The sequence below is a fragment of the Xyrauchen texanus genome, chromosome 9, assembly GCF_025860055.1.
Source record: "Xyrauchen texanus isolate HMW12.3.18 chromosome 9, RBS_HiC_50CHRs, whole genome shotgun sequence".
Lineage (NCBI taxonomy): Eukaryota > Metazoa > Chordata > Actinopteri > Cypriniformes > Catostomidae > Xyrauchen > Xyrauchen texanus.
Window position 1 is genome coordinate 31,934,914 of NC_068284.1, and position 17,985 is coordinate 31,952,898.

At 39.3% G+C, this 17,985-nt stretch overlaps 1 protein-coding gene across 1 annotated transcript in view; it reads left to right on the forward strand.

Moving 5' to 3' along the window:
- The window catches only part of LOC127649716 (astrotactin-1-like), a 560,423-nt gene that overhangs the window by 29,013 nt on the left and 513,425 nt on the right, over positions 1-17,985 (forward strand). Inside the window, exon 3 of the mRNA XM_052134948.1 lies at positions 90-536. Coding sequence (XP_051990908.1) covers positions 90-536 — 447 coding nt within the window. The remainder of the gene's footprint in view (positions 1-89; positions 537-17,985) is intronic.

The following is a 17,985-nucleotide window of genomic DNA, read 5'->3' on the forward strand; positions in this document are numbered from 1 at the left end:
CGCTGTTCCGCCTCTCACGCTGTCTGTCACCACTAAGCCGAGACGTGTTATGACACGATTATTTAGCCTTTGTATGGATAATATCTGAGTCTTAAAACCTGCGTTTATCAATTATTTTCGTGTAAGCAGCAAGTCCGGAGGTTCGTGTGTTGCAAACCCATTCCCCGCTCATCATCCTCCAGCTCCCAGTTACTGCAGCATCCTGGAAACGCGGAGCCGAAGCCGCCGCACAGTCTCCTGCAAAATGCTACCACCTCACTCCGGTCTGCTTACCGGGATTTTGTGGATTGTCATCCTCAGTTTCGCTGTTGTGCGATGCCTGAACGGCGAAGAAGATCAGTCGCAAGACATGGAGTGCAAAATGAAAAGTGTGACAGTGTCAGCTTTGCCGTTTTTGCGAGAGAACGACCTGAGCATCATGCACAGCCCGTCGGCCTCCGAGCCTAAGCTGCTGTTCTCCGTCAGGAATGATTTTCCCGGCGAGATAGTCGTTGTTGACGACCTGGAAAACACCGAGCTCCCGTACTTTGTGCTCGGTAAGTGCTGTATTTGCTCATTTGTGTAAGATATAAGCTATTCTTCTCTGTGATACCAATTTTGTTTATTAAAAGAAACAACAGTCGCAGGCCTACTCCACAAACTCTAATAGGTCAATTATGTACGGTAAATGTATGTTCTTTGTCTTGAATTGCTATGCGGTGATGCTGCAGATATGTGTTATTTGCACTAAAGGACGTACGGCGCTCTTTCAGCGGACAGAGAGGATGACAAACAGAGGTGTTAAATGATGAATATGTGTCAAAATATGCAGCTGTGCGCCCGTAGAGGTTCAGTGGTCACTGTCTTGTGAGAAAACCATGTTTCAACTTTTGGGAAGTTTGTGCTAAACAGTATACACATGTGTTGTAAACTTTGAAGACAAGTGTATGGTTCGATTTATATCCCTAAAGTGACTGATAGATAGATAGATAGATAGATAGATAGATAGATAGATAGATAGATAGATAGATAGATAGATAGATAGATAGATAGATCACTGACCACTTTTACTGACACTTTCTTTTAACAATCAATTAGTACATTATTGGTTTGTTAAATTTTCTAAAACACATCTTCACAATGGTTTTTTGCCCATCTCCAAATCTCCAGACCTTTCTGTTTCTTGTGGAGTTAAGGACTTAACAATCTCTAAGTATTTAGGGTGCAACAGGGCTAAAATGATCTTTTTATGGTTGCAAAGTAGTGGTGCAGCGCTCAGGAAATTTGAGGCTGATACTGATCTCTGATATTTTAACACTAAGATCGGCCAATACTGATTTATTCTTAAAGTGCCCATTGCAACACTTTTGCAAGTTGTATGCTGCAGTTATAAGTTTATGCCCCACAGAGTAAAATCATGGTAACATTTTACAAAAAGGTTCCATTTGTTAACAATATTTAACAACATTACTGCAGTTAACATGAACTAATGAACTTAATGTTAGTTACAACATATACTAATACATTTTTAAAATCAAAAGTTGTATTAGTTAACATTAATGCACTATGAACTAACATGAACAATGAACAATTTTTTTTATTACATAACATTGATTAATAAATACTGTAAAAAAAATTATATATATATATATATATATATATATATATATATATATATATATATATATATATATATATATATATATTGTTCATTGTCTGTTCATGATAGCTAATGCATTAATTAATGATACAAATATGAAAACTTTTTATTAAGTGTTATCAAAATTGATTGTGAATTGCTATTTTTTTTTTTTTGTATTGAATAGTTGGAATAGTTGAAAACATGAATAGTTCTGTTGCAAATATCAAAAGGTAATTGTGACATACTGGCAACCAAAAACCATGAGAGCATCACAAACAGCAGATATACTTTCAAAAATAAGAAAAATATATACATTACAAGCTCTAAAACTGCTCCAGTGGGAAATCATTAAAATCTATGATTTGTGTACTGTCTTTGGTGTCTTGTAACACAAATCACTAATTATTAAGCAAATGTGTGAAGATGTGCTGTTATTGATGGTTAAACAGTTAGATCTATAATTATTGGTATTGTGACCTGCATTAATTGGATTTAAATTGAAATCCTCACAGAATAAGGCGAAATTGAGTGACTGATGACGAGATATTGAGAGCACATGGAGAGTGTGCATGTTTATTTAACACTGAGATTGCGTATGTTATTGAGAGTAAAGCTCAAAGCACTCATGATCGCTCAAACAGTCTCTATCGCTCAACACAATGTCTGATTGTCACGGCTCATGTTACATCACGTGTACTCAGATTTGTATTCTCATGTTTATTTGTTGATTAATTTGTTTTTATACCTTTTAGCAGCCTCTTTATCATCTTCCTGCTCACTGTGCAATGGGGCAGAATAACTACCATAATGACTCTAGAAAATGGGCAACTTAATATTCATGCAGGTGTCATTTTTACTCATTTTTAAAAACAAAATGGCATATTCATGTGAATTACATAATTTCTGAAAGTTTAAATTTGTGTATGCTTAGAATTGCCAACAGCTCACCATCCAAAAGCCACTCTTGTCATGCTTCAAGGGCTGAGCAAGCACTCATTCATTCAAGGAGCAGTGTATGTGTGATTCCATGCGTGCTGCAAAAAGATCGGCCCTAAATCTAGGCACGATCGGCCGATCGCTGTTCACAGATTTAAATAATATTTTGTTTCGATCGGTGCGCCCCTAAAAAAATATATTTTTATTGAATATTTATGGAGCAACATACATTTTGTGAAAAGAAATAATGGAAGATTGTTTTTATTTTGTATTTTTTTTTTTAAAGGTGGCAAGGTGGGTTTACCCCACACTTGGGGTTAAAGTTGCCCGGGGGGGTTATAGTCAGTTAAAGTTAAGGTTAAGGTTACTTTATTGTCTATTGTCTAGTTATAGGGCAACATTTGTCAACTAATGCAAATACTTTTGAGACAGCAATATGCTTTTTTTAAGGAACAAATGAAGATAACTCTTACTCAAACTAACCACTTTAGAAAAGTGTTAACCATTCTCTGTTAATTTCAGTCACATTTGGCATTTCATTACATCTTAAGTATTCTATAAACAATTTCATTAGCTACATACATTTACAATAATAAAAATGTATTAAATATTACATTAAATTACCTCAAAAGTGCATTAAATGCAATGATCTCATGGATCGGAAATATTTTGCAGTCCCTAGTGACAAACAGGTGTTCAGGAAAGTACTGTGGTTGTTTTTGTTGCTATGTAGTTTTTTCTGTGAAAACAAAATCAAATGTGCCCCTAGCCCCATTGTACACTACTTTGCTATTGATTTAACTGCAATTTAAAGAATATACAGTGCATGCTTTCTAAACATTTAGCCATATGTAGCTTCAGTAGTTTGTAAGAATAAAGTTTGTGAGAGGCTCCAACTGACCGCTGTCCTTGGTGCTGATATTTCAATGAACACTACTTGCATGTCTGCCACTCACTCTGAGGTGCAAAGAGAAGCAACTTGAAGAAGTGGACAGTTGTCATTGCCAGGTAATCAATATGGACAGCAGATGTGTTGTGCAGTGGTATGTGGCTGTCATAGATAGGATTTGACAGATGTACTTGGGTTGACTGTTTATTTGGCACTGCCAAAGTATTGTCAACGATGTCACGTTGTCTTTCACTTTAGGGATGTCTGGAAAAAATGTTTTAGACAGTAAGTTAACATTAAGAAAAAGGCACACTTGGCAGAGACACAACAAGTGCTTGCTCTTTATTGACATTAAGGCTGGTGTTTAGCATTGTTTTCTAATGATCAGGGGGCATTTTATTGATTATGGGTATTGTCCCCCCAAAAAGTAGGGGAGACAAACCTTTCTAAATATGCCTCCAAGTACAGTATTTATACTGTTTTCTTATTATGTCATTTAATTCAGACAAAAATACTTTACAAAACCTATAATGAAATGTTACACATAGAGTTGCACAGAGTTTCATCTGAATACCATAATATTTTTGAATACACAAGGAACTGCATATTTATAAACAGAAATACCTCAGAGTCTAAAAAATAGTGTCAGCATGCAGAGCCAACCAGAATTTCATTTTGTTAACAATGTTTGGATATGACTGTGTTTTTCATAGCATCAAGTTTTTAGTAGTCAGGATATTAATACAGTACATATACTGGAGAATTGAAATATGCTCAATACGATAGAGTCCCAAAAACACTCGAAAATAGCATGTGCAGGCTTTGCTGGAACACACAGATCATTATATAGTCCAAAATTGAATTTCTTAGGTTTATGGAAACTGGGAAAACTTTTTTCGACCTTTGTTTAATCACAACTTTATTTTGGGAATATCAAATGTAACATCTAGTTCTTGAAGTTTCAGTTTAAATTTTGTCTGTTCACTTAAAAACTGATCATTCACAGTTTATTAAAATAAATCCTTATATGATAAGTGAATGAGTGGGTTGCAATAAAACATTTCAGCCATGCAACAATGGTTAAATGTTTCATCTTGGCTTAGTGGTTTGTAATTTCATTCCAAAAACTGCACTTTCCTTTATGAGATAATCTCCTCTGGCCCTTCAGTCTCTGCCTCACACAATGGCTCTTTGTTTGCATAAGATTGATTGGGCTGATCATGGGAAGTAATTTCAAGAATGTGTTATATATGTTGCCTTAGGTGTTTGTACATCCCTTTGCTCTGTGGTCTTGTTTCCTGATTATAAATGCAGTCTTTACAGAGCAGCCACTAGTCTTTGAACAAGCTATATTTAATTGGGTACATTAGGGTAATTGGTTCACAAATGCATGGATAAATGCACACACACACACACACACACACACACACACACACACACACACACACACACACACACACACACACACACACACACACACACACACACACACACACACACATGTTGGTCTACCTATCATTATGAGGACTTTCCATAGACATACTGACTTTTATACTGTACAAACTTTATATTCTATCCCCTAAACCTAACACAACCCCTAAACCTAATCATCACAGAAAACATTCTGCATTTTTACATTTTCAATAAAACATTGTTTAGTATGATTTTTAAGCGATTTGAATTATGGGGACACTAGAAATGTCCTCATAAATCACATTTATAGCATAATAACCTTGTAATTACCAGTTTGTAACTTACAAAATTGTCCTCGTAAATCACAAAAACACACACACACACACACACACACACACACACACACACACACACACACACACACACACACACACACACACACACACACACACACACACACAAACTTTTCTTTTTGTTTTTTTCCTATAATGGTAGGGACTTTATTTTGACTTCTATTGTTTGACATTAGTGCTCCATGAAAGAGAGAATGTCATTTGGAACAACTTGAGGGTGATTACATTTTTGGGTGAACTAACAAAAACATTGGTTAAAGTAGCAGAAGTTTGAAAGATCATGAGATTATCATTGACTAAGTTGTCTGACTGTCCTGTAAGGGTGTGCTGAAGTAAAGCAAACACAATAAGATATAATGATCCATGTTTTTCTCTTCGCTCTTAGTGAAATCCAGGATTTAGAGCTGAGCTTTGCTGTGTGTTTGTCAGGAAGCTTCTAAGAGACAGCACAGGGAGATTGTGTGGCAATGAATGGTTTCCATGGCAACAGGAGCTGGAGCTTAGAATATGCCTTAAAGTGTTGTGACATTATGCTTCCACCTTAGGAGAGAAACAGCAGTTGTACCTCTACATCTGGAGAGAATCTAATGCAAATTCTGTTTTAGTTTACAAGTTTGCAAGCCCTTGGTGTTGAATCCCATCTCTGTCACAATTGATATCTGTTCATTTTTGTTTCAAACAAACAGCTTAATTGTCATTGCACAGTGTGATTACAGTTGTCTTAGGAAATTCCATTGTTATGACTGAATCATATAATTTGGAAAAATGTAATTACTGTTTCAATTGGTGTTCCATTACTTAGTATAATAGCATGGGATCCAATGTGGAAGTAGTTAAAGGAACAGTTCACCCAAAAATTACAATTCTGTCATCATTTAATCACCCTCACATGGGAACTTGTGTTGTTTTTGCCACTGTGAATGATCCTTTCTCATGCACTCATGGATACATTAGATGTCAAGATTATTACTGAAAACGTAATGTTTGGGTTGATTTCACCAAAACATTCTAAAGATTTGTGATTCATTAAAAAAATTCTCCTTTTGTGTTCATCATACGAAAGAAAGTCATATGAGTTTGGAACAACATGAGGGTGGGTAAATTTGACATTATTTTCATGTTTCGGTGAACTATTCCTTTAATGCTGAAACATCAGGTTAGGGTTAGATAAACGCAATATAGAAGTAATCCATACGACTCCAGTGGTTAAATCCATATCTTCAAAAGAGATATGATTAGTGTTGGTGAGAAATAGCTAAATATTTAAGTCCCTTTTTACTATAAATCTCCACTTCACTTTCACTTTCACATCTGAAAGTCACATGTACCATTTGTTTAGTTTCACGTTTACAACTGAAAGTGAAGTGGAGATTTATAGCAATAAAGGACTAGAAATATTTATCTGTTTTTCACCCACACCAATCATATCACTACACAAGATATGGATTTCACAACTGGAGTCTTATGGATTACTTTTATGCTGCTTTTATCTGCTTTTTGGACCTCCTGATTTCTGACCACCATTCACTTGCATTGAAAGGATCAACAGAGCTGAGATATTCATAGTTTGTGTTCTGCAGAAGAATTAAAGTCATACACATCTGGTTTGAGGGTGAGTAAAGAACAAGAGAATTTTCATTTTAGGGTGAACTATTCCTTTAAAAAAGTGCTATTCTGCTTTCTGACAAAGTTCTTTATTTACACTGTCTATCTGACTCACAATGTCTTTAGTCTTTGGGTCCTCTTAGCCTGCCTCAACAACAGGAAGTTCTTGTGAAAAAACACTTACGTTTCAGGAAAAAACTGCTCAAAATGGTCAACTTTAAACAATAATCCTTTAATGAAATAAATCCAGGAGATGCCGCCCAGAATTTTGAGCTGAAACTGATGTTTTATGGTTGCCATGTTGAATTATCCCTTGGATGAAACAATATCCGAATGGCTATGCATGAGAAAGCAAAGCAAACCCTGAGATATACACACAGGTACCGGAAGTATTTAAGCATGCTCACAATTTTCCGGCAGGGGTATTCACAGAACAAGCAAACAAAGTGAGCTTGAATATCTTTGAAGGAAACTATGGCTGCATTATTAGGCTTCCTGTGGATAGTTCTTTGAGCAAACAGGAAAAAAATAGATTGATCTGAACTCCAGTAACAAAGGGACAAAGAAAATGCTGTGAAACTTCAAAAGCTATTAAAGGTTATTTCAGTGATAATGTGAAGTGATAATGACAGACATTGGAAGGTAACCAACCTGCAGGATACTTTTACCTTTCTATTTGATGCATGGGAAGTACTATTTATTACCGTGAAATTCACTTACTGTAGATACTATTTATATTGTTCATAATGCCACATTTAGCACCTGAGGCTCCAATTATCATAATTCTATAGAGGTTTTACATTCACTTCAGTAGGTAAAATTATGCACCGATTCAGCAGTCATTTGCAGCACACCTCAGGGGGTAGATAATGATCTGAAACCCTCAAGCCATGCAAACATTTTAAACTTATACTTGCATACAAATTGAACACAATTAGGCCCAGATTCGTAGTTAGAATTCTAGAAATATGACATAGCTTGGGAGCATGTGCATTATCCACTGTACCACAGCTCTGACACATTTGGTAGTATTGTATTAAAGCAATAGGCCATGTGATTTTTATTAAATTAAAAAAAATTGTTAGGTTAGGTTTATTGGTAGGGGTGGGTGAGAGGCTCAAAAATATCTCGAAAATAGTTTATTGTTACCAAAATTAATGTCACTATACACTGATGAGCCAACACATTATGACCACCTGCCTAATATGCTGTTGGTCCTCTGTGTGCCGCCAAAATAGCACTGAGCCGCTGAGGCATGGACTCTACAAGACCCCTGAAGGTGTCCTGTGGTATCTGACACCAAGACATTAGCATCAGATACTTCAAGTCCTGTAAATTGCGAGGTGGAGCCGCCATGGATCGGACTTGATGGTCCAGCACATTAGATGCTCAATCAGATTGAGAACTGGGGAATTTGTAGGCCAGGACGACAACTTTTAATCTTGTTCCTCAAACCAATGTGATCAATGTGTAGAGTGGCAGGGCGCATTATCCTGCTGAAAGAGGCCACTGCCAAATGGGAATACCATTGCATTGAAAGGATGCACTTGGTCTGCAACAATGTTTAGATAGGTGTCACGTGTCAAATTGACATCCACATGAATGGCCGGACCTAGGGTTTTCCAGCAGAACATTGACCAGTGCATCACACACCCTCGATCGGCGTATTGTCTTCCAAAAGTGCATTCTGGAGCCATCACTTCCCCAGGCAAACGGCACACATGTACATGTCCTTTCATGTGATGTAAAAGAAAACTAGACCAGGCGACCTTCTTCCACTGCTCCAAGATCCAGTTCCGATGCTCGCCTTCCCATTGTGCAACACTGTGTGTTGTAATATTCCTCCCATAACCATCATTAAAATGTTCGACCTTCTGTTGGGTTGGACCAGATGGGATTGCCTTCATTGCCCACGCACATCAATGAGCCTTGAGTACTCAACACTGTCACCTTTTTGTGGTTTGTCCCTCCTCTGAAAACTGTTGGTAGGTACTCACAACTGCTGACCCGGAGCACCCCACAAGATGCTCTGACCCAGTCATCTGGCCATAAAAATGTGGCCCTTGTTAAAGTAGCTCAGGTCTTTACTCCTGCCCATCTCTTCTGCATTTAACACATTGACTATGAGAACTGATTGTTCGCTTACCATCTAATCTACCCAGACCTTGACATGTGGCCTTGTTAGGAGATTATCAACATGATTTGTTTCACCTGTGAGTGGTCATGATGTTTGGATCATCAGTGTATAAGTTTAACATGTTTTTCATATTGTTGAGAAGTGGTTGGGTATAGAGCATCCTCTTGGGGGCAAAAAATATCTATAAAATAGTAAATATTTTACTAAACTAATATACTTAAATATTTAACATTTAAGTTGTGTATACATAAAGAAACGATTACAGTTTAGATGCTGTCAATATGTCATTTTTGTAAGCCATTCAGTGTCTATCCAAATGTACAAATATGTACATGTATATGTTACATACAAATACAGATACATAATAATGAGATCAATCTGACATTGCTCTCACAGGTGTGGATTTATAGTCATTGTCCAACAGTTTCAAATGCTGCTCGTCCAATGAGAATTTTGAGTCAGAACTAACAGTTTTATAAAATAACAATAAATGTAACTTTTTATAAGGTTTTTTGTTTTTTATTTAAGGTGAATCTTGATTAACTGCCTTGGTTAAAAAGTTCAAAGTGTCACATTTTTAAGCCTCTAGCTAGTGACAGCAGAAATCAGTTCCAGTAAAGTCCTTAGGCTAGATGCCTTGCTGTTAGCGAACCATATCAGTTTAAAAAAAAGTCTGGCTGAAATACAAATGACCAATTGATGAATTCCCTGTCTAGCTAGGATCAAGAGATTGATCGGCCTATTTTAACATGCCTATGTTTTTACTTATGTTTCCTTTTAGAAAAAGTTTTTAAAATCAACTGCGCTGCATTTTCTTTTATCTGTAAAGGTGACAATGAATCCAGTTTTCTTTCTAGAATGGTCTCTGTTTTGCCAGTTCACTTTTTCATACACTATCTGCACTTAGAACATCCTCAAATCATAAATAGATGCAAGCTCTCTGTTTGAGCTAACTCTTTATTTCAGCTCAAACTTTGGATTTATGATTTTTTGGCTCTGTTTGTAAACACTATAATTGAATGCCGAACGAAGGTACATCTACCAAAAATGTAGCGTCATTCTCCATGCTTTACTTGTGGGACTTCAGAACAAAAGTAAAGTCTTCAAATATGAATGAATCTTTAGGAACGTACATATGTGGTCCAAAATTCTGTTCTGCTGTATTGATCTCAAATGTCTAGGTTGGATTTGATGTAAAAAATGTTGTAGAGCATTGAAGAGGAATAGAGTGACCCACACTGGATGAGGGGGATGTCTAATGGATGCTCTCCCACCCCCACTAAATAGATGCTTGAGCTGAGTGCATTTTATTATTCTCATTAACAAGCCACAGTTCATCAACTTCTAAATTTACTGCAATCTTCACTTGTCGAAGTCATGACAACTTTGAAGAAGTCATGAATGCCATTAAAGTAAAAAATGGTGCATGCTTCCATAATTTCAAGGAGATTATAAAGAAGAATGGGATGCTTATGTTAGCCTGTTTGCATAAACTCAGACTAAAAGCTTAATAATGAATTAGTCCGACTTGTCTCAAACAAGAATGTGTGACCTATTTATAAATGAAGCTTGAAATTGTAAAGATAGAAGAGTTTGTTCTCGACTTTGTGTCTTTTCCCCTTATTTAATAATTTTCAGCGTATTTAATCGTTCCCCTTATTTAATCATTTCAATTTTCCTCGTTCCTCCTTTTCTTTAAATAAAAGCAAAAATAAAAGTTATAGTGAGACACTTGAAAGTGAATGGGGCCAATTTTTGTAGGTTTTAACTTTACATAGAGAAGGATGTAAGGATTTTAGTGTTATCACACTAAAATATGTTAACACACTGTGGCAGACAAGCCTCTCGTTCATCAGTAAAGGAGGAAGCAGGAACCGGATTGACATTCAACAAGACTTTAATTACAACTTAAAATACTGAAATGGAACATAATATTGTCTTGGTTACTGTCATAACCTCCATTCCCTGAGGGAGGGAACGAGACGTGTGTCGATGTAAGGTTCGCTCTTAGAAGCCCCAAACCTCTATTTGGTCCTGCTGAAGGGAGACACCGATTTACCCTCAGGGAAACCGTACCATTACAAATACGTCACAATGGGTTACCACAGGTAACCAGCACATGTGGAGCACCTAGCCCAGTATAGGGCACACGTACTGGGCCCGGCTTCGAATTCCTCCTCCGAATTTGCCTGCCGCAGGGCTAAGGAGGAAGGACATACAGGGTTCACCCGTATCAGAAACTCGCATTGGGAAAAAAAAGGGCATGTCTTCCCCTCCGGGAGGGAACAGGTGCTGTACACAAGCGGTACACCCGGCCAGCTGCCCGCACACTGACCTGTTCATACCTGTCAACAAGGGACAAACTGGCTCAATCTGGAAATTATAAAATCTGGAACCTGATGATCAGGTCCTGCTTCCTCAGGAACTTACCGTTCACCGTGTCAGGTTGTGCTGCTATAGCAGCCACATATACCTTCATGGTGGAGGGGGACAGCTGCCCATCCAGCCTCTCCTGCAGGAACTGACCCAACTGCACATCTCTGGGGGTCTTCAGCTCGTGAACACATACCACTTCAAGACACACAGCTGCCTCATAGAAGGAGCCCTGGCCTGAGTGATAGTGCCGACCACCACTGGTGGTAGGCCACTTAGGTCTTCCTCGTGGGTGCCAGATGGTGACCCATCCCTGAGAGAACTCATCAGGAAGGGTCTCTCACAAGGATCATGAGCTGTCTGGGTGAGTAAGTCTGGGTAGGCCAGTTCGGCGCCACCAGGATGACCTGTTCCTCATCGTCCCTGACCTTGCACAAAGTCTGTGCAAGCATGCTCACTTGGGGAACGCATACTTGCGCATCCCCCGGGGCCAGCTGTGAGCCAGCTCGCCTGTGCCAAGGGGAGCCTCGGCCAGGGAGTAACAAAGTGGGCAGTGGGAGGATTCCTGGGAAGCCAACAGGTCTACCTGTGCTTCACTGAATCGAATCTAAATCAGCTGGACCACCTGGGATTGGAGTCGCCACTCTCCCCCGAGCATCAGCTGCGGTGACAGCGCATCTGCATGTTTAGTCACTGCTGACTCCAGAGGAGGAGATGGCTGGTGAGTTGCTACTATCAATGTGTTGCCCATCCGGCCCAACACATGCTTGTCCTGGATCAAAGCCTCCGCAGGGCCAGCAGTACCGCCAGCAACTCGAGTCAGTTGATATGCCCATATAGTTACGGCCCTGTCCAGGAGCCCACGGCTGCGTGCCCGTTGCACATGGTGACCTAGCCTAACTTGGAGGTGTCTGTCTTAACAACAACACGCCTGGACACTTGCTCTAAGGGAACTTCTGCCTGCAGAAATGCAAGGTCCATCCAAGGGTTGATCGGCGTGATACCAGGCGATGCGTACCGCTGTGCCATGCACATCTCGGGACCCATGTCTGAAGTCATTGCTGAAGCGGTCTCATATGCATCAACCTGAGTGGCGTAACTGGCGACAAGGATGCAATATGCCCCAGGAGCGTCTGAAACTGTTTCAGTAGGACCATTGTTCTTCACCCGAATGACTTCAGGCAGATCAGCACCAACTGCGTGTGCTCGTTCGTGAAGCCCGCTATCATAGTGAACCGGGGAGAGCTTGCTCTTTTCCCAGTTGACCCGAAGCCCCAACCGGCTGAGGTGCCTGAGCACTAGGTACCTGTGCGCACACAACAGATCTTGAGAGTGAGCTAGAATCAGCCAATCATCGAGATAATTGAGGATGCAGACACCCACCTCTGCCAAGGGCTGTCTCTGTGTCTGTCGTAAAGATGTGAGGCGACAGGGGCAGACCAAAGGGGAGGACCTGTGGGGATATGCCCGGCCCTCGAAAACAAACCGAAGAAAGGGTCTGTGCTTAGGAAAAAATGAGACACGGAAGTACGCGTACTTCAGGTCTACCGCCGCCTTAATTCTGGACACATGACAGAATGCGCTTCTGAGTCAGCTTCATGAAAGTGAGTCTTTGCAGGGCCCGGTTCAGCACACGCAGGTCCAAGATTGGTTGCAACCCACCACCTTTTTTTGGCATGATTAAGTAGGGGCTGTAAAACTCTGAATTTAAAAACTGGATTACATAGTCGAGTTGGATCGTCCTGGCCAACCAGCGCGACAGGTACCTGCAGGAGGGTCTTAGCATGCAGGGTGTAGGCAGCCTGTCCAGCGTAAGCCTTGGCCATCAGAGATGACGTAGACTTACAAAATTGGATGGGAGTCTCGGGCGATTCCGCCAGGTGGCGGCGATTTGCAGGCACAAGTGCACCGCAACCGCCTTGTCCACCAGAGGAATCTCCGTGTACCCCCTGGCTGTCCCACCGCCGAGGGTAGTGATAATGGACGAACCCAGAATTCGGATCAGGGTAGTAAAAGTTGCCGGCCAAGACTTTGTGAGTTCCTTATGCACCTCCGAGAAGAATGAAACCGGGGCGGGGCACAGTCGTGAGCGGCTCTCCAGACCCAGGGATCAGTCATCAAGCCGCAAGGGCTCAGGGCAGTGTGGAGGGTTCCACTCAGCCCGACACTCGCGGCAGCCCGGGCAAGCGTGGCCATCAGCTCCGCGTCGGCCTCAGACTGGGCAACCTCTTAAATACTGCGATCGAAAGCTCATGCTGCTCTCGGAATGGGAGGTCTGTGGGGATTACCCAGAGGAACCACTCCCATTGGGGAAAAAATACTCTTTATCAGAATATATACTCTTGTAGCTGTTCAAGAGCCCAGGGGCGTACTCTGCACTTAACATGCACGAGGGGGAGAAACCACTGCAAGGCGCCGTATATCCAACAGCTTACATTCGTGAGTTGAATGGAATGACAGTGGAACTCACTGATTCAAGACCGCTCAGCTTCGAAGAATAAATCTGAACGACTGGTTGCAAGCCAGCTCCTTTTATACCTGTATGTCCGGGGGAGTGGCATGCAAATTTCACTCGCAAATTCCCACTGGCCTTTTATCAAAGATCAGAGGTGTTTTGGGCTCCCAAATGTGTCCCCTAGTGTCACTACATCGACACAACATTGAGTGAGTGACAGATAGGGACAGAAACATTCATAGCCCAGCCACACCCTCCTCCTCGTCACACACACACATATTGTTAACATCTTGTGGCTGTACTTTTGAAACAGTGAGTAATTTAACGTTTATTAATATTTTAGTAATTTAATATTTTTTGTGGTTATCAACATTATTCCACAAATGCTGTGATCTTGTATTAAACCTAGACTATTATTAGTTTACTCAAAAATGTCAAATATTGTCATAATTTAATTACCCTTGTGTTGTTCCAAACCACTATGACTTTCTCTCTTCTGTGCAATACAAAAGGTGATTTTTTTTAAGAATTACTGTATAAATGAAAATAAATGGTGACTGGATCAGTCAAGCTCCAAAATCACAAGAAACAATCATAAACATGTTCATATCAGCTATCTACAGCCCTATAATTTAAAAGCAAATAGTCAGTAATTAAAAGCTTCTATTTTGTCATTTTTTGGGGTTGTTCATAACCTGCCAAAAGCAGTAGTTTAATTATTTGAAACATGTTCACACAAGATGGAGCTTCATGCATGGTCCCCTGGGGAAGTACAGTTATACATCCTTTTTTTATTGAACATTTCAACATTTGTACCTGATGTGGTGGCTGCCAATAATGCTTAAGTTCTATCTGTAATTGGATAGAGTGTCAAAGCTAAGCAGAAACTTTTGAGTGACAATGGCTCTTGGTGCAATGGGACTGACCCTATTAAATGCCAAACCAGGAATAGGATGTCTTCTTTATGACTTTCCAACTGAACACCCATCAGTCTCTCTCTCCTTTTCTGAAATCCATCCATATATCCATCCATCCATGAGGTTTGTGGCATAAAATGCTAAAGATTGCATTTTTTTTATTTTAAGAAAGACCGCTTTTGAGGCATGCTCGTCTATTGCATAGTTTATGAGAACTGCTGGTACGAAATAATAATTCTTGGTACCGTGAAAATCATAGTGCAGAATTGCCGATACTGCATTCTGGTGAGTCTCTCCCACTTCGAGCACTTAATACAGAATACAAACATTATAGTGGGATTGCAAGTTGAAACTTTATTACCAGGGTACAATTGTATTGGATAATGAATGTGCTGCCAAGTATTCAGAGGAGAATTCAGACAACTCACAGTATACCTTCATCTCATATGCATTAGAGCAGCACATTATAATGACTGGGTGGAATAAATTTGATAACTAGATATGTGAGCATAACAGCATTGGATAGGGCACATGCAAAGACTTATGTATGGTTCTGAAGCGTAACATATTGATTCACATTCAATAATTTGATTGTTTATTACACAGATCTGCAATGGGTGTGGCCATACCAGAAGTATGCTTTAAGATCGTATTTTTTTGTTTTCTTATTGTGAAACACAAAATAAATGTCATAGTTTTAATGCTCCATTCCCAACATTCCTTCTGTTCTAGCCTTCACCAGTCTGTAGTGAACAAATAGAAACCCAATATGGTTGACAAGAGCTTTGCCCTAGGTCAGAGTGAGATGGTAACATGCCCTTGGAGAATTCCTGCCACTGTCTGTCAGAAAGAGAGTTGGAGTATTTGAGGTGAATGAATGCTCTTGAAGGTCAGTGCACGGTTTTTTGTTTAGTTCATGAGATATATTTTAGTTTGAAAGCACAGACCCCTCCCTGCTCTATTCAGTCTGTTATTTGTGTTCAGAATATTAAATGACAGCCATCCTTTCTTTTGCTATCCGCATCACTGAACTGTTGATTTGGTGCTCTCCAGTATTACACTGCAGAGCCTCACTAAATACTCATGGCCCCTACACAAAAGTATACAATTAGATCAAGTTGATTTAGAAGACAGTTTTTCATAGCTGGTTGCATCATATAAGATAATATGATAATATATGAGTGGTGTAGATATGATGCTACGATTATGGTAGATCTGACAAGATTTTTTTAATTGACAAATTTTCGGATTCCTAGTTTGACTATGATGCAATGCCATTTTTTTAAAAAGAGTGTTTTGCCTTGGGAGCTAATAAAAGGACTTCTATCAGACAGAGAAGACCTACTTGTATTATCCTGAACCATTGTTGTCAATGAAAGAAAATACTACTCCATAAAACCAGACAATCATCAAAAGTGAATGCAAAAAGACTTCAATATCACAACTGTGGGAATGGACTGCCTGTCAGTCAAAAGAGCCAATCACATTTTATATTGGCTCACATTTTACATTATATAAGCACAATTCTGAATACCATTGTTGTCAGATGTTGTTGACTATTTGGCATGTGATTAAAGGGGCACTCAGTAATTATTTTCCTCCATATAAAAGGTTTTACCTCCAAAGAAATGAATAGTAATTTTGAAATGCATGTATAACATCATGATCACTCATATGAGATGAAGAGTTCAGTCATATCAGTAACCTTATAAAAGCTCCTTTATTGTAAATGGAGCAGGGGTGCCACATGGGGGCAGCCATGTAAGCATTACATGACCAGCTGAATACTACTTGCTTTATCCCAGTAACTGCCCTGTTATTGGACACTTTCATTCATGGATTAAATGAATCCCGGCTTACTGTGCATTAGGGTTGTCACATTGTAAGGTGTTACCGGTTTTACTCAGTACAAGGGACAACACCAGTGGAAACATTATGAATTGAACTTCCAATATCAATACAATAGCCTAACAAATAGAATAGCCTTAAATAAAGAATAGTTGCCTAATGAAGAGTTTGCAACCCATGATAAAGGAACCTAAATAACACATTGAAAACTAGATGTTCTTTACCAATGTATCAAATTACACAGACAGAAAAGTATGCGCACTGACAGAAGATGTTTAATTGCAGGTAGCGAATATAATGTGTGTGGTGGGTAACTGTAAGGCGTATTGGATTCTGAATGACACAAGTAATGCTGTTAGACACACAAACATGCTTGATGAAACACACTTTATTATATTTTTAAGAACAGATGACAGAAAAGCTGTCTATGCTCATGTCTGACAGACTGTTTATTCAGAGGCGTGTAGTCTCGTGAGAAACTCTGCTTGGTCACTTTATATATAGCCTTTGATTAAATCATGAAATAATACAAAAACACGTTCACCTCGAACTATGATTTATATTTCAGGGATTGTTATCATCATTATAATTAGTATGTTTACATTAATAATTGTTTTCTTTTTCAATTGTAAATCTTAATTTGTATTAGTAATAGTATTTCCGCTATTGGATATTTGCATGACAGTAAATGGAAAGGTGGTTATATATAATTTTGTTCTAACACTTCTTTATTTTCATTGGTTTTTGTTTCGTTTGAAGTACAATTTGAACCAAAGACAAAAATATTCACCGACCCCTATGAATACATTTTGAAAAATATTTTGACTGGTAGAGAATGCATGGATGAAGTAGGCTTGTTGCCAAAGAGACGTTGCCCTTCACAACTGTTGAAAAGCCATTTTTCAAACAGTTGAACAACACAATTTTAATTGCACTTCACCTTCAAGTTCAAAATTTGAAATTAAGCTGCCTTGCGTTACTGTGTAGGATATTGCTTAATGAAAATGACTCCATAGTACCACCTAGCATCCTACCAGCGGAAATACCGGTGTTAGTCAGTTTGAATGTGAACACCGCACCGGTGTGAAAATTATGATACTGTGGCAAGTCTACTGTGCATAGTGAATTTGAAAACTACTGTGTTAGAGATTTTGGTCTTTCCTTGTTCAGTTAAAAACTGTAGGAGCTATACATTTATGCCTTGGTGTTACCAAGATGGCCACCAATTTGGTTGTGTAATTTTTAGCACAGCAGCACACATTTAGCCCATAAAAGGATACATACAAGTATAATTAAGAATATTACTGCTACCTCAGGGTTTTTCCTGGCTCAAAATGAGGCAGAGGTGGTACCATCCTGATCATGTGCACACATACACTTTTCCATGAATTGTGGGTGGGTATGGATGGAAGAGACGTTGTGTAAAGACCAATCGGCC